Below are 23,926 nucleotides of genomic sequence, written 5' to 3'. Positions count from 1 at the left end.
GATTCTTCCTTCTGTTCCTTTCTATCCCTGTCCCTCCCCAACAGGTCTCATGAACCTTCTGAGAAGAACAACGGGTGATAAGTTTGATCACTGAGTCAATAAATGTGCCAGCTATAATGCCAGACGCAGTGATAAGCCATCACTTACCTTCAATGCTTATCAGTTACCACTCAAATGCCTTTTCTCTTGGATAGAAGAAAAGACCAAGTGTCATTTTCTTAATACTTCATTCTGTGTTCATCTAAGAAGTCCCAGATCTAGGTGACTTTAGAAAAGTCACTTAGAATTATACGAAAGCACACTTATTAGACTCAGTAATCTTTGCCAAGAAAAATATCTTGGTTGAAAGAATTCTCAACTACAACAATGACTGCAATCAAAAGGAACTCATTTACATACAAATGGATCTTCCCGAAGAAGGCAAAAAGGAAAATCCCACTTTCTGATTTGGAGCAGCAACAAGCTACTAATATAGTCAAGGCAAGGCAGCCTCTGTCCTCTGGATGCCTCCATTAAGATGACTAAGGGCTTTATCAAGCCCATCTAAGTTTATGACTATGTTAACTCTCTAGTGCTCTTTATTTGAGCTCCAAGGAGCCACTGTTTTACTCATCCCTCTCATCATCTAACCTGAGCTCAAGTACTCTCACCTGGGTGTGACTCAAACTGAGCTACCCTTTACTTTCCTCTGGACCCCTCTTCCTTAATCTGCCTCAGTTCCTTCAAGAAAGACAAAGATAAAAGATTTGGAGACACCACAAATGAACCTCATCCCAAGGTTTACAGCCACCTTTACAGCTGAGAAGAGCACTTCTGAGAGGCAATTCCAAGGAATACCACCCACTGATACACCCAGTGGAGAACAGTCTGTGCTTGGGGAATGGAATTTACCTGCTGTTATACTCTTCAGACGTCATTGGTCCATAAGGAAAAGACACTCAAACCTATAAGCCTCCCAGGCTTTGCTCTGGAGCCTTACTGATCAGAGCCTCATGTGCACTCCCTTGGAAGGTTGTCTGGGATCAGGGGGTCTGCCCTTTCCTCCTGAGTCTCAGCAAGGGATGGGGCAGGCAGGACTTAATGACCTGAAGGAGAGAAGCCACCCATGTGGCCCAACAGTTCATCCTAGGAAATGACCGTCCAGCTGGTACACAACTAAATAAACATATATTCCCAAATCCACCAAATTCTTCAAGGCACTTGGCTAAGATAAACCAATATATGATCAACCTAGAACCACTTTAAGAATTTATTCCTAAAGAAACAGCAGGTGGCAGCAAAGCTTTACTTTTTTTTTTTTACCCTTTGGCCTGGAATGAAAACAAAGTGTCACCGAATAATCTCTCTGAGTCAGCCAGCTGGCCCAGAAACGGGCACATTAACATCTTGTAACGTGAAGGGTATTGCATCTTCTCATGTGGGCTCTATTCATTTTGACAAAAGAACACGACACCCCCACCCCCAGGCCAGAGGCCTGCCTGGTTCTGTAGGCCAAGCTGGAAAGTGACTGCCACTGAATGACCAGATCACAGAGGCTGTGGCCGAGTTTCATATTCATTTTCCCAGTATCAAGGTGTTGCTCATTCGCAATGTGGAGGCCCTCAAAGAAACCTGAGTATGATTAAGTGGAAGTATGCCTAAGAACTGAGTATGCACCTGACGGCATTTTCACTGTCTATTATGATATAATCCATGGCAGAAATGTGGGAGCAAAAAAAAAAGTGGAGGAGAAAATGGGAGTTAATAAAATCTGGTTTCTGGTGTACTTAGAGATTTAGAGGTCTCTGAAAGCTGCATCACCACCCCACAGCTGCTGCAGCTTGGGCTCAGGAGCAGGCAGTGCCAAGACCACTGTCTGTTTTGGCCTCAAATATCTTCCTTGACTTAGTATTGTGCTTGGCTCCCAGCTTCCAAGTTGTGGCTGGAAAGTTTCCATTGTCACAGTGCAGCACTGGAGTTTAGAACCCAAGCTTTTGCTGAATTGTTTTGCAGAGCAAATCCAGTTTTGCCTTTAAGAAGTGACTGGTCAGTTTGTTCCATCCCAAAATGGTGATTCAGATCTCTCTCAGACACACTTTAGACTGAGATACTTTTTTTTCCCCCTTAGATTAAAGAAGGGGGATTTCTTTATCTTGCCCAGGCTGGTCTTAAACTCCTGACCTCAAGTAAGGCTTCTGTCTCAGCCTCCCAAAATGCTGGGATTACAGGCCTGAGATACCTTGCCCAGGCTGAGATGCTTAATTTCCTTATAAGAGGAAATTATCTTATCATTTAAAGTAGAAATGGAGGGATGGAGGAAGGTAGGGGTAGGGCTGGAGGATTTTGAATTATTATTTTTTTAAAAATAAAGATTGTTCAGGAAAAAGATAAAGCTGAGGACTTGGTTTCCAGGATCGCACACAGATTTTGCAAACATGTATTTGTGAGTTTTCTTTTTGGAAGTAGAATTGACAGAAAAGTGAGTAGAGTAGCTTTAACTCTATAGCAGCATAACTCCTGGTGACCAAAGAGAACATTCCTAAAAGGTGCAGTGGAGGTAGAATAAGTTCATTTACTTACGTGACATGCGGCCTCAGTCCCAAACACCTTTTTTGTTTTCTTTGTCTGCACAAAATACGATTTTGTTCTGACAACTTAAAGAAGGACAAACTTCACAGCTCTCAGCCCAGAAAGGGTCATTTAAGATTATCTAATAAGGAAAACATTGTATAATTCCTTTCAATGTAATAAACAATATCTTTTGGGGCAACTTGCAGCAAATATTCCAAATTTCACATCAACATTTAATTCTCCCTCTGTGTGTACGTTCTACACTCCACAAATACAATGTGAAAGCATTTAATGCAGAGAATTGACAGCACCAGGAAAATATGTGGGCTATCTGGAGTTGCCATTATTGGCTTTAATTATGACCTCCTGGCTCTTGGGTCCTAAAGCAGCCAGAAAATGAGATATGTGTGCCAAAATATTCATTAGAATTCCCTTCTCAGTCATTGTTCAGAAAGAGCAAGTTTCCTTCTGGCTCCCATCTTCAGTATCTTAAGTGGAGTTATTAATATGCCAGATTTTTTAAAGGATCAGTCAGTAAACAAGATTATGTGCATACCTTGTATTTTGCATTTTAAAAATCTTGAAAAGGTCAAATGTACCCTTTGCTCTTGTCGTATTACTGTGAAGAAAGAATTGTTTTTGCAGTGTTAACCGGTACTCTCCACCCAGGCCTCCTCATCCAAGCCCTGCTCTCTTGAGCTGACTTGATCTTACACTCTTTGGAACTGAAAGTACTGATGAAGCACAGCTTGAGTCTCCCAAGGAACTAGTCAGAAAGATGGTTTAATTTTTCCCACTTTTCGATGTTCATTTCTCCCTGATTATAAGACCTTAGAAGGCTGGAGTCAGAGGGGAGGAATCTCTGAGGTCCTTGATGCCATGTCCTCATTTTAAAGATGATTAATCTAAGGAGAAGCGGCATATCCACTGCTTCACCTTTGTGTTCTGGCATTGAGAAAGAACAGGTGCTTTTTTAAAAAAAAAAAAAACCACAGCATCCTTAGTCGTTACTCTTAAACAGAGTTGCTATTTAATGAGCTTATACTACACTGCCAGGCAGGGGTTGATGCTTTCATCCATGTTATATCATCCATCCTTACAACAAGCCAATAAGGTAAATATTACTATCCCCATTTTATAGCTAATGAAACTGAGACTTGGGTTAAGAGATTTGCCCATAATTACAGGACTAGGAGGAGGGAGAGTCTGTGTGTAAACTCAAAGTTGTCTAACTTCAAAGCCTGTGTCCTTTACTATACCACTTCCCTGCCTGCCAAATGAAACAAGGCCACCCTAGAAATCAGTTGGCATATCTTGGGCTCTCACATTGCCTTAATTTTTCAAGTTATGGGGTGAAGAAAGGGTCCTCTATAGCGATGAAGCGGAGAGAGATGCCTGTGCCCAAGCAGTCTCCACTTATCGGAATGTAAAAGGGATAAACAGGGACCATATAGATGCAACTCTCCCTATTATCTACTTGTCACGTTTAACGTGACGGTTCACCCTATAAGCTTTTGAAAGACTTCCCAGTTTTTAATAAAAGTTGGCTGATTTGGTCTTGACAATTTGTCTTTCATTTAATAGAAAATTGGTTGGGCAATTTGGGTTAGATGCTTATTTTGGGAAAAAAATAATTTGTAGTTTCATTTTCTCTCTCTCTCTCTCTCTCTCTGTGTGTGTGTGTGTGTGTGCGCGCGCGCGCGTGCACTCAAGGTCATCTAGGGCTGGGAGAGCAGATGTGGTGTGAATTAAGGAAGTTTATCTGATGATTGTCTGCAGTGGCACAGATGATGGGGTTATTGCCTGGAAATGTTTGTGTTTTCCATGGAAACATGGTTTCTAAAACTCTGATGTTTTAGAAAAACTAATAAAGTTAAGATCAAGTTGGAATGTTATGTGTTAAATTTAAGAGCATGAGATGAAGACATCTGGGCAAACATCTAAATTTGCTAACCTAGGTGCCAGTAAAAACTAAACTAAAAATTTCTCTCTCAAAGAGAAAATTCATATACCTAGTTTAGTTATAAATAACCTGCCTGGTCTCTGCTCGCACAGTTCCCTCTTTGAAAATGAAGTTACTGGAACCCTCTGCAAATAGGTACCTGCCTGATCAGGAAGATTTAAATGACATCACCTCCACATTGGGTTGTTTGAGTGTCAGATCAGCCCAGCCACTGACATCGTCATAATCTAAATGAACATCATCTTTTCTCTGGACCACTGCAATGGCAGGCTACTCAGTGTCTGGAACAGCACCCTGCATGGAGCAGATTGTTGATCTAAAACAACACTGATTGAACAAATACATGAAATCCTGTTTCCCCTGACTCCCTTACCCTGTCCAGATTCCCTAACTCTTGTTGCATGTCTAGTGCTGAATCCAGCACAATACCACGTCTCTAGGACTGTCACCCTGTCCTGTTCTCGCCAATCCCTTCAATAAAAGTACATTCATTTGTGAGGACCATCATCACAAAATACCACCAACTAGGTGGCTTCAGCAGCTGAAATTTATTTTCCCTCAGTTCTGGAAGCTGGAAATCCAAGGTCAAGGTGTCAGCAGGTTTGGTTTCTTTGGGAATCTCTCTAGTTGGCTGGCACATGGCTGTATTCTCTCTGTGTCCTCCCATAGTCTTCTTATAAAGACACAAGTCATATTAGATTGAGGACCACACCTTATTTTCCCTTAATTTCCTTTCCTTTCTCTTTAGAGTTTTAATTTTTAAAGAAAATTTTAAAGAAATTTTCCTTTCCTCTTTAAAGAAAATTTTCCTTTCTCGTTAAAGGCCTATCTCCAACTACAGTCAAATTCTGAGGTACTGGGGGTTGGGGGTTTAGCATATGAACTTGGTGTATGGGGTGAGGGACACAATTAGGCCCATAATAAGGAATAATTCCAATCCTATCTGCTTCCTCTGACTGGAACCTCTCTGGGGCCTGTCTATAGTTTGCTCCTAGAATGCACGCTGCTGTGCTCCCTGCCATGCCTGATGCCCTGTCATTTTATGCTGTTCCTCCTTGATGCCAACACCCTACAGTACAACCACCTGTTGCCTGTTACCTCCCCCTCAGCTGGGGCTCGCCTTCCTCCATCACCTGCAGCTTGTCTTCTCTCCGAACACCTCCCCCACTGGCTGCAGTTAACCCTTCTGTTTCTGGTTGTCTGACTGGATATAACCCTCAATCTACAACAAACAAACAAATAAATAAACTCTTGTTCTTAGTCTGTTAGCACCACCAGCGTGCATTTTTGAAATAGCTGTATGGGGACAATGTGTGGGCCAAACAAAGTTAAGTGGCTTCACAAAGATAAAATATTGCAGTTGCACAATGGCATTAGGCCCCATGCACAGGCAATCCAGTTCAATTGGTTTGGGATAAGGCTTGGTATCAAGATTTTTTTAAAGCTTCCCTCACATGACTTGAATAGGCAGAAGAGGTTAAGGATCACTGCTGTATCTGGTGGAACAAACCTATTACATTGAGACAAAAGGTTACCAACTAGGCCAGAAGACAGGAGCAAAACAAGGCTGCGGGATCCCCTCCCACCTGTGACTTGTGAATGCCGTAGAGTACGCCTCCCCAGAGTCCAGTCCCTCCCAAACACACGGATGGTGACTCTTCCTTCAGCTCTAGCACCCCTTTGGTGTTAAGTGCTCTGCCCTCTGGTCTAAGAAGTTGGGGGTGGCTTATTAGTGTCCTCTGCCATGTAGGGCAATGTGGGTAAGGTTCAACAACGCCTCTACGCACAGGCAAGAATCACGTCTGCTGGGCCATCTGAGCACGACTTGCAGGCTGGTCCTGAAGAAAGCTCTCCAGCAGTAGTAAAAAGAATGGCTCTTTGGCTCAGGCAACACTGGGACTCACTTAGATGGCAGGGGATGAGCTCCAGGCATTTAATTGGCCTGCACAAGTTTGCTAGGACTGATCTGCAGTCTCTCCATGCTGATGTCCTCCTCTGTGTTGGGCTCTTTCCCAAGGCCTCCCCGCAACATCATAGGTCCCTGCTCTCCCCCAGCCCGGAGAACTAGGATGAAGGAAGCTTAGTCCAGCTCTCCCTCTAGTCTCTTTCCACTGTGGTTAAAGCCCAATCCCTAATGTTTCCGGGCCTTCCCTTTTGATTCTCAAGAGGCCTTTCTTCTCTCAACAAAACCCGGTTCTCTGCAAATAAAAGGCTTTGGCTTTCAAAACTATTGTTTTTGATGTAGGCTTCAAGAGGCTATTTTAAAGTTCCAAAACTGAACATTGACTGTTTTATTCTGACTGTTTCTTGCTCTTAGCATTCCAGTTGTACCAATCCTAATTCTCCTCTAGGCAATGCCACTAATTTACTAGGGAAAAGGTCAAGTGGAAAAAGTGTAGCAAAGAAAAGCATGAACAATAATATTTCAAGATACCCTTTCTCTATGTAAGAAATACTGCAACATTGGCCACTCCATACCTCCCCCCAGGCAAGCCCTGACGAGTGGGGGCCAGCACATTCTGGCCAAGTTCAGTCCCAACCAAACACAGGGGTGGGTGACTCTTCCTTAGCTCTAGCACCCCTTTGGTGTTAACTGCTCTGCCCTTTGGTCTGAAAAGTTGGGGGTGGCTTATTAGTGTCCTAATGAATGAAGGAAGAGGAGGTGGAATGAAGAGGAGAATCAAGATTTTCCTTGATCATAAGAGATCTAAATAACAATGATTAACTCATTGTTTTCTTTAACAAGCCAATGGCTAAAAACAAAAGGTGGGAAGAGGTTGCTCTAAAGAAACACTAGAGATAGAACGATTTTGTCTGGATTCTATTTTGAACAAACCATTCTCAAAAGACATTTTTGAGGCAATCTGGTAAAGCTGATTATGGCCTGGGTATGAGATGATACTGCAGAATTATTTTGAATGTTAAGTGTGACAACAGCATTTTGATTATGTAACAAAACATTTTTTTCATTTTTTAAAAAAACAGATGCATACTGAAGTATGTGTGGGTGAAATGATAGGATGACTGGACAAAAGAAAATTGAAGAAAAGAAAACAAATTGTTAAGAAAGAAGAGAAAGAGGAAGGAAGACAAGAAAAAAGAAGGATAGGCAAGAAAGAAAAGAGAAAACATACTTTGGCAAAAATTTTTTAAAAGCAAAAAAGAAAAAGGATAGATGAATCAAATGTGGCAAGATCATGATAATTATTGACTTTTAATGATGGGCATATGGGGTTTCATTATATTATTATTTCTCTATTTTTGTGTGTTTGAAAACTTTCATAATTTTTTAAGTTGTAAAACTGGTGCAGAAAAAGAAAGACTGAGCAATAGAAGAAATTAAAAGGGCCAGAAACAGATTTAAATATTTACTTTTTAAGAATTATATTACTAATTTGAAGGAAGATGAATTCTTTCTTCAAATAAAATCTAACAAGGAGTTCCAACATATAAAGCAAAAAAAGGAATAGAGATGTTCCACTAATAGCTGGAGAAAGAGACTAGCCTTTTTTCTTCCCCTCTTTTTCCCCAAGAAACTTCAGAAGTAACTAAGGAGAACTCTGTGTCTCTGTGGAACACAGTTTAAAAACCTCTGGTGCATGTGATGAAGGAAGACCCTCAGATCATACAGAAAATATGCATTACTCAGTATAAATACTGGAAAATGGGCTAACAATTTAGGGGATAATAAAGTTAAATCCCTACCTGTCATATGCCCAAATAAATTCCATTTGCTTTAAAATATTTAGCCTGGGTAATATGGTGAAACCCCATCTCTACAAAAAATTTAAAAATTAGCCAGGCATGGTGGTGTGCACCTGTAGTCCTAGCTACTAGGGAGGCTGAGGTAAGAGGATCACCTGAGCCCAAGAGGTCAAAGCTACAGTGAGCCATGATCATGCCACTGCATTCCAGCCTGGGCAACAGAACGAGAACTTGTCTCAAAAAAATAAATAAAATAAAATGTTTAAGGTACAAAACAAAATTGTAAAAATATTTTAAAAAGATATGGCTATTCTAAAGTATTGAGGCTGAGAAGGACTTTGTAAGCAAGCTGATAAAGACAGAAATTACAAAGGAAAAGATTGATATCTTTGATTACATATTTATAAATTTTATGTGGCAAAAAATAAGCCACACTCTACAAAAAGAAAAAAGGTGTGCCTCTATGTGACAAAAGTTTAGTATTCTTAATAAGAATATTAACGTATTTTAGATCAACAAGAAAAAAATAATTCCAACAGAATGAATGAATCAAAAACAAAAAAAAAAATGGCAGAGCATGGTGGCTGATTTATAATCCCATAATTATAATCCTATAATTCTAGCACTTTGGTAGGTCAAGGCAGGAGAATCACTGGAGCCCAGGAGTTCAAGATAAGTCTGGGCAACATAGTGAGACCTCCTCTCTACAAAAAATTTAAACATTAGCCAGGGTGGTGCACATCTGTAGTCCTAGCTACTCAGGAGGCTGAGGTGGAAGGATCTCTTGAACCCAGGAGCTGGAGGCTGCAATGAGCTATAATCATGCCACTGCACTCCAGCCCAGGTGACAAAGTGAGATCCTGTCTGTTAATAATAAAACAAAAAAGTAAATAAATAAACAATAACAATATATGTAAGGGGAAATATAAATGATCATGGAGACATAAAAAATAAGCTACACTAATGATCAAGGAAATAAGTTAAGGTAGTGAGAAGAGTTGATGCTGTTAAATTTAGCCTTAAATCTGTTTCCTTACATATTTTAAGTTTGGCCTAAAAGTTTTTGCATACATAGTGAACGTTAATCTAATGATGTGAAAACACACTGTAACCTATGCTTATAACAAGTAGCTGAGTCTCAGCCAATCACAGAAGCCTTATTTCAACTACTCACAGGTGTTCAAATCTTATTTTCAAAAGGCAGACACAGAGCTGTAACCAGTCTGGCTGTTTCTGTACCTCACTTCCATTTTCTTTATGTCACTTTTCTTTTTCTGTCCATAAATCCTCTCCAACCACATGGCAGCACCAGAGTTGCTCTGAACTTACTCTGGCTCTCAGGGGCTGCCGGATTCGAGAATCCTTCTTTACTCAGTTAAACTATATTAAACTTAATTTGTCTAAAGTTTGGTTTTTTAAATAATGCTGATTCCTCTTTTTGGTGATACAGCAGATTAGTTAAGTTGAAAATCCTGCTACTATAAAACATCTAGAAATGCTAAGCAAAATACATTTAATATCGTTTTAAATGCATAGCTGAATCCTATGAAAATACAGGAAGTCCACAGAAGACAAAACCAAAGTAACTAAAAACCAGAGTAGAAAACTCAAGCTGAAATGCAGTTGCCTAGGCTTTGGGGAAGGGGTTTCCTCTCTGGTAACAGAGACTTGTTTAGGAACAGAAAGAAAGAAACTGAGATACTCAAGTAAATCCAAGGACTCTCAAAATGCTACACCCCACATCACCAGCACAGATGCACTTCTGCATGATTCATGAACACAACATTAAGAAATTAATATAAAGAATAATCTCAGATGGGTAATAACCTTGGGACAATTGGCAGAAGCGAACATAAATCTCTCTGAAGGGACTGAACCCAGTCCACACAGAATTACCATCATTTAAGCTTTATTTATTTATTTATTTATTTTTTGAGATGGAGTTTCACTCTTGTTACCCAGGCTGGAGTGCAATGGCACGATCTCGGCTCACCGCAACCTCCGCCTCCTGGGTTCAGGCAATTCTCCTGCCTCAGCCTCCTGAGTAGCTGGGATTACAGGCACGTGCCACTGTTCCCAGCTAATTTTTTGTATCTTTAGTAGAGACAGGGTTTCACCATGTTGACCAGGATGGTCTCGATCTCTTAACCTTGTGATCCACCCGCCTCAGCCTCCCAAAGTGCTGGGATTACAGGCGTGAGCCACTGCGCCTGGCCCCAATTAAGTTTTAATAAGATCAGCTCAGAACCCCAAAGTACAGGAATAGGAGACACATCACGATGAACAACAGTCAGTTGATAAAGGTAACAGAGTTATTAGAATGAAACTATAAAGTAAATGCTTTAAATTATTATTATTATTATTACTATTATTTTGAGATGGAGTTTTACTTTTGTTGCCCAGGCTGGAGTACAGTGGTGCCATCTCAGCTCATCTCAACCTCTGCCTCCCGGGTTCCACATTGGCACTGCACAATCATAGCTTCACTCAGCCTGGACTGAGTGAGAAAGAGATACATACACACACAACAAAACCAAAATAACCTTAATATCCAACAACAGAGAATGGTTAAACAAATTATGATATTTTAATAAAATGAAATACTGTGCAGGAAATTAAAATGATCTTCAATAGATAGATTTATTGGCATTAAAAGATGCTCAAATATACTGAGAAGTAAGGAAAAAAAGCAGATTAGCCGATCATAGACAAATATGATCTCACTTCTTTTTAATTGTGTAAACCATTAGGAAAAGTTCAAACGACCAATAAATAAATGAAGACATGCCAAAATTCACCAGCAACCAGTAATGGGAAGTAAAATAATACTACTTTTATACCCATCCACATGGCAAACATCTGAATAGGATCCATGCTATATTTGTCAGGGTTCTCTAGAGAAATACTATCAGTAGGATGTGTATAGGTTTGTTGGTTTGTTTATTATGGGAACTGGCTCATGCAATTATGGATGCTGAGAGGTCCCAAGATATGCTGCTGTGAGCTGAAGAACCAGGAAAGCTGGAGGTGTAATTCAGTCCAAGTCCAAAGGCCTGAAAACCAGGGGAACTGATGGTATAACTCTCCATCTCAGTGTGGAGTGAGGCCACTGGTGTAAGTTTGAAACCTCAAGAACCAGGAGGTCTGATGTCCAAGGGCAAGAGAAGATGGATGTCCCAGCACAAGAAAACAGAGGGAGAATTTGCCTTTCCTCTACCTTTTTTGTTCTATTCCAGGTTCAAGAGATTAGTTAGTGCCTGCCCACATTGGTGAGTGGGCTTCTTCACTCAGTCTACTGGTTTCAGCGCTAATCTCCTCTGGAAACATCCTCACAGACATATCCAGAAATAATTTTTTGCCAGCTATCTGGGCATCCCTTAGCCCAGTCAAGTTGACACAATGAAGTTAACCATCATACCTACAAATATTGCAAAGACATAGGGAGGTGAGAACTCGCAGGCACTGCTGGTAGAGATGCATACTGGTACAGGCATTTTGGAAAGCAATCTTACACAATTTAACATCATCTGTATGTAGAAGCCTTTTGACTTAATGATACCATTTCTGGGTACATACCTCCAAGAAATTTTCATTTAGACCCATAAAAGGACAAGAAATGGAAAATTCATTTACATATTGTTATTTTCAGAGGGGTACTGGGGGCAACCCAAGTGTCCCTCATTAAAAGACAAGAAAAGTAAAAATGTGGTAGATCCATAAAATAGAGTAATATTCAGCAGTAAGAAGAAACAATCTATCTGGATAAATTTTTTAAAGTGTTGAGTGAGATTAGGAAACAATAAACATTTTAACACAATATGTTAAAAACATGTAGTTGTGAAATAACACAGCATACTTTGCAAGATGATATACTATAATAAATACAGATATTAAACACATTAAAGAGGGTTCCTATAAAGGAGATGTGAAGGGATATGGAAATTAAGGAAGAAAAAAATAAAATAATTTTAAAAAGAGAGGAGCCTTGCATAGATTGGCAATGACAATTTGCCTTAAACTGAGTAGGTTTAATTCAGCTCTCTCCACTGAATTCAATTTTTTAAAGTGTGTCTTAATATAATATATGAAAATGCCTAAAAGGAAATTAGCCAGGCGTTGTGCCCAGAGTCCCCCCTACTCAGGAGGCTGAGGCAGGAGGATTGCTTGGGTCTGGGTGTTTGAGGCAGTGAGCTGTGATCAAACCACAGCACTGCAGCCTGGGCAACTGAGTGAAACCCTGTCTCTTAAAAATAAATAAATAAAAGATAAACATGTCTAAAACATTAATAGTGGTTATCTCTGGAAGTAGTATTAAAGGTGAATCTTTTTCTTCTATACTGAATAAATATTGTAAATAAAGTAAAACGCTTTAAAATTGTACCTTAATACGCAAAACTACATTCCCAATGTTGGATAAATGTACAAAAACCTACTAAATTTGGCTGCCTGTGTGGCCACAGTCATTTTATTGTTTTTCCATAATGTTCCAAAATAGCTCTGGAACAAGACCAGTGGGACCACCAGATAGCTATCTAGCCTCACCCTTCTTTCCATGCAAATGAAGACCAAGCCTCCAGCCTGGCTTTGGCAGAAACCTCTGTGAGACTCAGGATAACAAGGCCTTCTCCTTCTCAGCTGGGGAAAGGAGGGGCCTTATGTCATAGCTCACTCGCTTTCTCTTAGAGTCAGCTCAGAACATCCTCTGAAAAGCTGCCTTGAGCAGCAGTTGCCAAAACAAAAGGTCTCACCTCAAGGGTGGAAACTCTATTTGCAGTGTTGTAGACACAGGTGTTCTTCCAGGCAACTTAAGACCTACAGTGTGGGACTGTATTTGGCCAGGAATAGCTCAAGAAGGCCTTCCCCACTGAAACCAGCTCTTGAGGCTTCAGTGTATGTTTTAACTATATTTGGCAATTCAAACCAAAGAGGTCAGTGGCTTAGCTCAGGGGAGGAAAAAGGTTGATTTATAATCCCTTCTTCAAACCAAGACCAGGAATTTAAAACTCACTTCATTTATTTATTTTGCACTCATTGAGCTTACTGCTGAAGCAGCTCTCCTTTCCCAATTCTACCAGCCCTCATGTAAATCTTTCAGAACCACAGGTGTAAATCACCTATACAAGCTATCCCTGTTTTAGAGGACATTTGGGGACATTTGGCTGGAGAACCTAAATGTTAAAATTATCCCACTTTACTCCTTATGTCTGTAGAGCATCAAAATAGCCCATAGCACTTGAGTGCAAATCCAGGCTCCATCGCTTATTACTCACTGTGTAGCCTTGCCTGAGTTACTTTATGTCTCTGAGGTTGTTTCCTTATCTACAAACAGATAACACCTACTTCACAAGGCTGTTGTAAGAATTAAATGAGATAAGGTGTATAAAGTGGCAAAGAGAATATCTGACACCAAGCAAGTGCTAAAAAAAGAATCTGTTTCCATTCCTCCCCATCACTCTCCTTCACCCTTAGCTGTTCAGCCAAAGTGCTGGCTTTTCAAGAAATTGCCTGATACCCTGTGTTTGATTACAAATGGATGGTGCCATTCCCACAGCCAGCAACAGTAGCTGAAGATAAAAGCTGTGACTGCTCCTTAGCTGCAGACAGGTTGAATCAGTTCAAAAATGACTCATCATATTGATAAATGATGTTTTCTTGGCATCAAGAGTCCCTATCCCGATAAGCTTCAGCACCTCACAGAGAAGGGCCTGGGGTTTGATGGTGACCTTCAGTTAATCCTGAACTCATACCAAACTGGTCTTAGGAGGGTCTCTGTCTCCTCACACGTCTCCAGTCACAGGATTTTCAGCGGGAAGGACTCCAGCTGAGCAGCTGCCTTTTTCCTCTCAAAGCTGAACCATCTCCTTCACTTGCCTTGGATTCCCTGAAGTCATAAGACTTCCTCAGTACAAGGCTAGACGCCTGTTCCCTGTTCACAACCGTCCTAATCTAGTGCCCAACCAGCCTTTGGCAGCTTTGTTTGCTGCCTGACGCTGTGCCAGGGCGAGGTTTGGCTGGAGCGCTTTGTGGCTACAGGACAAACCTTGGCTGAAGGAAAGGAGTGAGTGTCTTCGAGGCTGAAGTGTTCGCTGCTCTCTGCAGTTTCTGTAGCCCCTTCAGACCACCCAGAACCCGCTCACTGGCACAGAAATTCTGTGATGGGAATCTTTAGTCATTCTTTCATTCATACATGCCTGGTGCCATTTGAATGCCTGGCACAGAGTTCCCACAAAATGAATCTTTTTCTGAAAGGCTCTTGAGGACAAGAATGGTCTGTGGCTGCATTTCTAACCCCCTCAATTCTGGTAAACCTCACACAATTATTATGATCAAATAGGACAATGAACTATATGAGATTGGGACTATCAACAGCCAGGTGCCCAAATTGAGGCTTTGTGCGGTCTTCAGGAAATTCTATGTGCTCCAGTTTACTTTCTTCTAAATTGAAACTGCTTTGGAATGAGGTATCTCTGGACCCCAGACTAGAAGAGAGGCCTTATGCAGGCTTCTGTTGCAAGAAACTAAACATCCTGGCCCCTTGGAGGGGGCCCTGTAATGTGCAAAAGTCGCAGAAGGCTGTAAGCCACCTGGAAACATTTTCATTCTCCGAACTTATCTTCAGGTTTTCTTCAGCAGATTTCTGAGATCACCTACAAGCACTGACATTGAGATCAGGGAAGCTTTTTGGAAAGACAAGCTGCTGGTCTCCATCTTGGGTCTTCAGGACACTGGATGAGACAAATGCGGCACCCCGAAATCAAAATCAGGGGTGCCTCTGTTTACTCTCCCCTTATTACCTAACTATTCCTATGTCCCTTGTCTTTCTGGTCACTTAATTGGGGGCTTAGTGTCCGTCTATAGCCGGAACTGAGGTCAACCTTCTCAGAAGATAAGGCATATAAAGAAAGCAAGGAGGAAGGAAGGAGGGAGAGAGAGGAAGGCTGGAGAGAAGTGGAGAAAAAATGAAAAAAGGCTTGGGAAGGAGGAAGGAAGAGGTGAGCGGCGAGGGGAGGCGGAACAATGAAGGTCTCAGGCCGTCGGAGGCTCACGGTTCCGGCGGCACGTCCGTCCCGCCCGCCTCCAGCCGGCAGCTGCACGCTGCGCAGCGTGTGGGCGCTGAGTCACTGTCCCAGAACAGGGAGCCGCGGTGCAGGTCTGGGGGGTGTAGGAGGACGGCCCTGGTTGGCATCTGCAAACTGTTTCTCTTTTTTTTCTTTCTTTCCTCTTTCATTAAGGCTGTGTGCTGACTCCCACGTAGGAGAACTTATTAAATCGCACGTACTGCTTGGCGGCGCTGGGCCGGTTCCGGCTGCCGGCAGGGAGCGCCGCAGCCTCGCCCATGAGCCCGCGGCTCGCGGGCGCTCAGGCCCGGTCAGAGCTGGGGTTACTGGGAGTTACTGGGTCTTCTGGAGGTGTCTCCACGTATTGCTGGGGCGGCTTGGAACTTTTAACACCCGCGGCAGGCAGGAGGAACGCCTCTCTTAGAAGGTCTCGGAGACCACCCCAGCTCTTCCAAGCGCGCTTTCGTGCAGGGTTCTGTGAGTAACCCTATAATAAATCTAGGACTCTGTTGCGCAACCCGAGAGTTCAGGCTCGCCAACCTACTAGGGCTCCCCTACCCGCGTCCCGCCTGGCCGCGACGCCAGGCGGTGACCTCGGGCGTCTCCGCGAAGCCCTAATTCGCACCCAGCACACGTGCTCTGCGCGCCCCACACAGAGAACAGACCTCGTGACAGCTCAGCCGGCTCAGAGTAGGGCCAGCACCTGCACCCGCCGCCGTCCCACTTCCCCAAGCGCGGCGGCGGGACCCCAAGGCTCCTGGGCAGGCCGGGACCAGGGCTCTCTCCCTCCCTAGACGCGAGAGCGGAGCCGAGAGAATGAATCAGCATTGAGACAGTTTATTGGTTTGCTGTTCGCATATCACCCATTTTATGTAAATAGATTATACAGAGACTCGGTGTTCCCTTCTTCCACACAGGAGGTAATCAGTCTTGATCTTTCATGCACTCAAACAAACACACTCACGTTCCACACAACGAACAACTTTACACCTCGCTGAGACATTCACCTCTTAAAATAGGGGGAGGGGGACAATATAATTGATTTTTAAATGCCCTTAATACAATATATAACGTACAAAAATATCTCTATATTTGAAGTTAGAAAAAAATCATGACAGCACAAACTTAAATATTGATAGTTACCTCTGTATGTACAACACGCATTGCACTTTTCCTCTCTAGGTTTTGGAAAGTTCAAGTAATAGTGAGGCTTGCGCCCTGGTGGGGTGACACGCCGTGAGAAATCAGTTTGTGGGCGAGCATGGCAGTGGCTCAGACCCCTGCCGCGGGGGTCTCAGCATTCATTTCTCAGTTTCTCCTCTCCTTAAGCCTGGCAAACACTCCCTTGAGTTCTTCTGCCCGCCCCCCTGGGGCACCGGCGCCTGAGCAAGGCTAAGGAAGCGAGGCCCCCAAAAGGAAGGACCCTTGAAAAGCCAGAGCTCGCCGCCAGACCGTGCCTCCCGGACCCGGGGTCTCTGCAAGGCTGTCACAGCTCGGTCCCCACACCGCTCGGGAAGTCCTCCGTCCCGGGAGGCACTAGCGGGATGCTTGCGCGAATGTTCGCTGTGCCCTGGGCACCTACATTCTAAAGAGAGTGGCGAGCACTTCCACTCGTGGGGCTGGAGCCCCTTGTGCTTGTGGCTTAGAAGACACCAGAGTCCGACCCTGGCCGGCCTCCGGCAGGGAGCGCCGGCGCCGGCGGCCGTAGCCCTGGGGGCTGATCTTGCTCCTGGGGGCGACGTTGTCCTTGTCCTTGTCTGTGAACTGGTAGATCTGGTGTGCTAGCTTCTGCACTGTGCACGTCCCGAAGCGGCAGCCAAAGCTCCGGAGGCCCTGGAAGTTGTTCATGCTCTGGCGGTAGCGCTTGACTCGGATGCGGGCAGCATCCGGACTGCTGCGAGGGGGAAGAAAGCCAACTTGAGACCCCATCAAGCAGGGCTGTGGCCCCAGCCACAGGGAACGGGAGCCGTTCTAGGGCCAGAGGGAGCTGGAAACTAATCGCGCTGTCTGAGCTGCCGTCTAGCCCCGGCGATCCTCAGAGCCAGGGTAGTGGAGAGTGGGAGCTTCTCCGGAACACCCTCCTTCCCTCCCGTCCCTGGGCAGCACCGGGCATAGTTACCTGTCCTCGGGGCTTCGAGAGGCGCCCTTCATGTCCTGGGGCCGAATAAGAGTCTGGGCAGGCCCGGCCTTCACCTCAGCGAGCCCGGTGGGCTGGCTGCTGGACATCCGCAGTTCCCTCTTCCCACGACTCAGAGCCCACTTATTCCACCTGGAAAACACAAGCAGCCCGATTCGCGTGGGTTCCAGCGACGTCCCCCAGCCTGTCCCTGCTCCCATTCACTTCTAGACCTTCGGGACCAACCGTCAGCTCCCCTTGCCTGCAAGATAACTAGGACGGGGAAAGCCGCTGTCCGGGACTCACTTCTTTCGAAACTCTGACGCGACGTCCAACCGAGCGGTGTCAGCGCCTAGGAAGGCGAGCGAGCCCAGGTACATCAGGGCGACGGAAATCAGCTTCATCCCAGCTGCTAAGCGCAGACCCTGGAAAAGAATAAAGAGCCGAGCCTGAGCAACCCGGCCAGCTGCACCGCCCGGGCAGGGCACGGAGGGCGGGCGGGGGCCCCGGCGCGGGCGGGTATCGCCAGCTCTCTCCAGAGCTCAGACGCTTATCTCCTCCGGCGTAGAGAGGCGCCAGAGGCGTTTGCACCCGCCGGGCGGGTGACAGGCCCTACAAGGGAGGCCGCTGCACCCCGCCAGGCTCCCAGAGGGTCCCTGCTCAACTTCTTGGAACTTGGCAGACGGAGCAGAGGAGACTAGGTCTCTGGATCTCCAGCTGTGTGCACGAGCTGGGCCAAGGATTTGGGATGTGCCCCTCAGGGAACCCCCCAAGTGGGTTGTTCCCCTCACCCAGCGTTCCCAGTCGAAGACATTGGCAAGCACTGCCGCCACCCCACCTCTTAACCCGCAGGGACCGCGGCACCTACCTGTTAAGAGAGTGATCTGCCAAGTACTTGGAGGAGAAAGTCTCAGACGTCCCACTGGCAGTGGCAAAACCCCAAAGTCCAAGCCCAACTGCAGTGAGAAGCCCGAAGTGGCAAAGCTCGAGCTGTTGTATCTAGCTAGTGTCACCAAGAAACCACTGAGTGGCCAGCTGTGTTCTTGCGCTTTATAAGCTCGCTGGGGATGGGGGGAGCGGTGGGGCGGGGCGGGGCCTGGGCAGCCTGGCTGCCCGCCCTTTCTTTCTTCGGGCACGCGCACTCAGGCTCTCGGACGCGCGCACTGCTTTGAGACTGGGGTTGGAGTGGAGCGAGAGGGGTGGCGGTAGGGGGAGTCCCTCGTGGCTTAGGTATAGGCTCCAGGCGCTTGCTGCGGAATTGCCACAGCTCTAACTCTCAGGGTACAGGGTTCAGAAGGTACGCCAGGGCGAAGGGGCGCCACTGCAACCCCTCGAGGTCCATATCCAGGACCTATGCAGCCTGGAGTGCAGAGCCTCCTGGCGAAGAACACCAAAAGCCCGCAGGAGGGACCGCGTGGATGGCCCGAACCCCGGACCTGGGGAGCTGTGGCCTCGAGTGGACCGCGCCCCCTGCCGGCTTGGCGCCTGACCCGGCCGCGACCCCAGACTCCCGCGGAGGGGTCGGGTCAGGGACGTAGCAGAGCCGAGAGGAGCTGGACTCGCCAATCCCCCAGAGCGACTGAGACCCCGGAGTTTCGGGATAGGCCAGTAAGATTTCGAAATAGGGACGAGCTCAGAAAGGCTGAATTGAGAACTGGGATTTGGAGGGGAGAATTACCTGAAATTTCAGAATTTACATTTCTATTTGGAAATATAGGAATAACCAAAATTAGGAGGAAAGGCACTGTTTCATTTTGCCTTCTTGTAATCCAAATATGCCTTATAAGGTCATAACCTGAGAGTTTGCCCAGCTGCCTTCGTTCCTCAATCGTAAACGTGAGGACTGACTGCCAGGGAGCACACTGACGCTTCACGAATGCTAATCATTTTACAGTTTACCAAGCAGGATCACATCCCAGTCTACTTTGAGCTTCACACGCACCCTTGAGTCAGGCAAGGAAGGTAACATTACTTTTCCCATTCGGCAGGTAGAAAATTCAAGTTCAGAGAGGGGAGGTATCTACAGAGAGGGGAAGTCACCCTGCAGGTGGGAAGCAGCAGAGTCCCTACTCGGCCCGGCAAGCCAGCACGGCCGACTGGGGCGCGGCGTGGATTCCTCTAGGCTGGGGTCACCATCTTCTCAAGGGTGAAAGGAGAGTCCCAGCCCTCGCCCAAAGAATTTGTGCCTGTTCATGATGAATCACGCCAAACACGTTTGTCACCCGTTTGTGCTCTTCCATCACAGCTTCTTCTCTTTCTTACTTCTCTCCTGGGGCCAAATTGGGAAGGAAAGGATAAACCACAGGACTCTGCTTCGTGCATGTGGGTTTCTGGGGTCCTACTAACCACTCCTCTAACGCGAATGTCCTGAAGCCCAGCGACTCGACGGAGAGGCCAAGGACGCGAGACCACTAGCCAGAAAGGCTTCTGGTCCTCACGTCCCAGCAATTCGCTGTGTGAAGGTGGGCGAGTAGAGTCCCATCTCTCGTGTCCCCATCTTAGAACCGGTCCCCAGCAGACCTCTAAGCTTCCTTCCTGCTCTGCCATATGGCTCTGAGCTCCGGTGCAAAGGCGCTGGGCACTGGGTCGCGCGAACCTTGCCCAGAGTGGTCTGCCTGGGCCGCGCACTGCTGGCTCAGCTGCCTTTTCACTCTCGGGACTCAACGTGGACATTGCACCTGGGGAAGAAATGGCCGCGCCGAGGTTATTTATTTTGAGGACTCTTCCTGGAAGGAGTCACCTGCGCGGACCTGAATTCCATCTGTGTACGGGGTACAGATTCCAGGTCCTGGCCCTGGTAAGGGCTTGGGATGCGAGAGGGTCGGAGGAGTGCAGCGCGGCGCACTGGCCAGGATCCGGCCATCTGGCTGGCCGCAGGGCAGTCACCGCAGCGGCCTGTCTGGCGGCTAGTCCATCTGCACCGCAGACAGCAGCTATTACTGCACGCCTGCTTGGTGGCCAGGAGCCTCCCCAGTGTAACTATTGTTCTTCTCCCTCATCTCCCATTTCCTTAACCTTTCACTTTATCCTCGGCGAGTCAAGCTCTTTGCACGGATCCCAGGACTGGCTATTAGTCTCCCTGAGGATGCGACCAACTTGTCGCGAGCTTCCACTTGGGTGCAGGCCAGGACAGGTTTTACTTTCATTTCTCCGGCGCGCGCCTCCGACTGCTGGGGAGGTCAAGGACAGCTAGGCGTCAGCCCACAGCCAGGGAACGTCCCGTGATCTGGACTCGTTCCTTCTAGTCTCCACCAGTCCTGGGGGGGGGGGGGGCGGGGCTAGGGTGTTCTGTCTGCAGAGACCTCTGCGACTGTACCTCGCTGCCTCCCCGCTACCCTTCAGAAAAGCCCGTGATTCTGTGGGGGAAACTGAGCTGTCGCTCTGCCAGCAGGATCGCGAAGAGAGTGCTCTTGGTTCAAACTCCTCTTTGAGTTGCAGGCAAGCCCAGGAGTGGAGGGAGACTCGGAGGCTGGGCTCTGCCAGCCTCAGGTGACTACGCCAGCAACTTCGTGTCGTGGCCATTCCAAGAATTTCCACCTGAGAGCCTTGGCACGCACCTTATCAGCCTGGTGCACTTTGTCGCTCTGGCACTTAGAGATCCGTCACTTGAGAACCAAGTCAATTCTTTAAAATCTTGGATTGGCAGCTCAAAGGGTTTTGCTAGAGTGAGCGCAGGAGTGTGTGTGTGTGTGTGTCTGTGTGTGCACTGCAAACCCCACTTGCATGGGTCAGTAGCAGGGGCCAGAGTGCTCCTCAAATCATCCTGGGTTTAAGTCAAAAAAGGCTAAGGGATTTGAAATTTCGAGTTTGCTTACTTAATCATTGTATCAGTGACAAAAAAAATCACTAGAATGCATTTCTGGCTCAATGGTTCTATGGAGAAGGAAATGCTGCAGCAGGAGTTCTAATCCTGGTGATTTGTTAACATGAGTTTCAACCATTCTAGTGGCAGCAACTGTAGATTCATGTTGAGCAAGGACAGTACAAGGAAGGAAGGAAGTGAAGGAAGAAACATCTTTAAAATTTCTGGCAAGAAAAGAGAAGGAAAAAAAGTCCTGGTTAATGAAGATCTAATTTTTTTTTTTTTGTGCTCCAGAATTTTAAAAGGTCAGATCATAACTAAACCTCCTAAGCCCTGTAATATATGTGTACCTCCTGACATTAGAGAGACACACATATACATATGCTAAAGGGTTTTTGCATAATGGTGTTTCAACGTCTTCACATTCCATTTGAATGATTTTTAGGCCCTACATCCAAGACTGATTCTTAGTAATGTTTGGAGTTTTAAAAAATGTGTGGTAATAGTTTCTCGGTTAGCACTGTGGATACAGTTTCTAAAGCCAGAGTGGCCATACTGAGGTCTTTCAGAGAAGCAATAAAAAATAATAAATATCAATGATACAAATAACTAAAATGTGAGTAGCTAAGTGCATTGCATAATTATCTCAGATGCCTCTTTTATCAAACAAGAAATTTTATGATACATTTATCATTAATATAGTTCAAAATGTTAAGCTGAGGACTTGTTTACAAAGTTCACTTGAAAACAAAGTTCAAGATGCATCCTGAAATCATAACACAAAGTAATTTAGAGAAAGGACGCAGTCAGCCTTGTGGATTTGATCACTTACAGGGAGAAGTAAAGCAGGATACAAAGTCCAGGGCACTTTTCCTGGAATCTCCAACTTCTCTAAGGACCTCATAAAAATATAGATCCTTTCCAGAAAAATGAACATGTACATAAACCAATTAAAATATAAAATAGGCATACAGTGTCAGGAGGTTAAGTTTAAAACCCTGACGCAGAATAAAAAGCACATTTCCATATTTTAAATTTCTGTCTGGTTTGCAATGGTAACAGCAAGGAGGACAGTTAACCTCTCTCTTTAGAGCATAATATTTTCCAGAGTGTCAGCATGAAGAAAAGTAATGCTTTTGCGGCCTCATTTTTGTGCTCCTGCATGAAACAGGCAAGAGAGAAACAGTCAGCTCTTACATATGATAAAGCCAGAAGTCAAACTTCCCTGACACTTAAAGAAGGTAAATTGCTGCAAAACAAATGAAAGGGAAGAGATGGCCTGGTACAGTGGTTCGTGCCTGTTATCCCAGCACTTTGGGAGGCAGAGGCGAGCCGATCTCTTGAGCCCAGGAGTTCAAGACCAGCCTGGCAACATGGCAAAAACCCATCCCTACAAAAAAGAAAAAAGAGAGAAGACAAATTGGTAAACCTAAATAAGCTTGTTACAATAACACCTATAACTGGACAAAATGAAATTACTTCAAGAGAAATTTACTACAGAGTGCACAATAAACGGCATTAATGAATGGATAATAAAAGAGATGATTAGGCCATTTGGATCTTCCATAGCCAAAGAGAATGGTGTTAATGAGAGCAACCATCATGCTACCTGTCTCCAGGTGAGGACCTTATGGTATCAGATAGAAGCACCTGGAAAGAAGTAATTCTTTTATATATGTGTGGCATATATATATATATATATATATATATGTAATATTTTTCTTTTTATAGAGATGTTGTTTTATCATGTTGCCCAGGCTGGTCTTCAGCTTAAGAGATCCGCTCACCTTGGCCTCCCCAAGTGCTGGGATTACAGACATGAGCGACCATGCTCAACCAAGAAGCAATTTCAGATGTATAAGCCTGAATGAATTGATAGCTTATTCATTCCCTCAACCAGTATTTGCTGACTACGTACTATGTACCCAGCACTGTGTTAAGTTCTCAGCATACAGTAATCGCCAAAGCAGTCATCAATAAATTTACCCTCAGTGAGCTTACAGCCCAGTGAGGTAGCCAGATAACAAATCTTTATCAGAATTATGTATTTACATGATTATAAACTGGGGTAAGTATTCGGAAGGACAAAGAAAAATAGGGGGATCTAATGTTCCAAATGGAGGAAACAGCATGTGCAAATGCTCAGAGATGGGAAAGAGCTTGGTACATTAGAAACAATGAAAGGAGTCCCGTTTGATTGGAAAGTATTGAATGATGGAGAAGAGTGGCCTGAAATGAGGTTAAAGAGGTCATCAGGGTCAGAGTAAATAGGACCCTTTAGGACATGAAGCTTTTGTACTTTATTCATGGTGACATGAAAAGCTATTGACAGGTTTGAAGACAGAGAGACATGATCTAATACACATTTATTTAAATGATCGTTTTGTCTATGGAATGTGGTAGATGGGATTAGAAAGAAGCAAGAAAGGAAGCAGCACAGTGGTGGCACTCTGGAGAGACTGGTGGGGTCTAGTCCCCCATAACATTTATTATTACACCTCTCCACATACACATACCCATTCCACCCTGAAGTTCACCAACAGAACCAGCGTCACTGACATGCACTCTGTTCAGTAGCACATGGCCTGATCTCAGAAGAGCCCACATTTGCTGGGATGCTCTGTTGAAGCTGTTTTGAAATTCTCCAACATTTCTGAACAGGCAGTCCTTCATTTTCATTTTGCATGGACTCTACATATTATGTAGCCAGTCCTGCTTATCAAATATGCGAT

At 45.1% G+C, this 23,926-nt stretch overlaps 1 protein-coding gene and 1 long non-coding RNA gene across 7 annotated transcripts in view; one reads left to right on the top strand and one right to left on the bottom strand.

Moving 5' to 3' along the window:
- The window catches only part of LOC103796215 (uncharacterized), a 42,723-nt gene extending 39,974 nt beyond the window's left edge, over positions 1 to 2,749 (top strand). For all 6 annotated transcript variants that reach the window (XR_013523300.1, XR_013523298.1, XR_013523302.1 and 3 more), the window contains exon 6: positions 45 to 2,749. This is a non-coding gene — a long non-coding RNA (uncharacterized LOC103796215). The remainder of the gene's footprint in view (positions 1 to 44) is intronic.
- A 13,958-nt stretch (positions 2,750 to 16,707) lies between these two features.
- ADM (adrenomedullin) lies at positions 16,708 to 18,417 on the bottom strand. Its single transcript, XM_002807322.6, is given in 5 exon segments — positions 16,708 to 16,890; positions 16,893 to 17,170; positions 17,396 to 17,545; positions 17,699 to 17,817; positions 18,261 to 18,417. Coding segments are annotated over 4 exon segments (555 nt in total). The 5' UTR covers positions 17,797 to 17,817; positions 18,261 to 18,417; the 3' UTR covers positions 16,708 to 16,861.
- Positions 18,418 to 23,926: the final 5,509 nt, after the last annotated feature.

The sequence above is a fragment of the Callithrix jacchus genome, chromosome 10, assembly GCF_049354715.1.
Source record: "Callithrix jacchus isolate 240 chromosome 10, calJac240_pri, whole genome shotgun sequence".
NCBI lineage: Eukaryota > Metazoa > Chordata > Mammalia > Primates > Cebidae > Callithrix > Callithrix jacchus.
The sequence above is the reverse complement of the archived record's forward strand: the minus strand, read 5'-3'. Positions and strand labels throughout refer to the sequence as shown.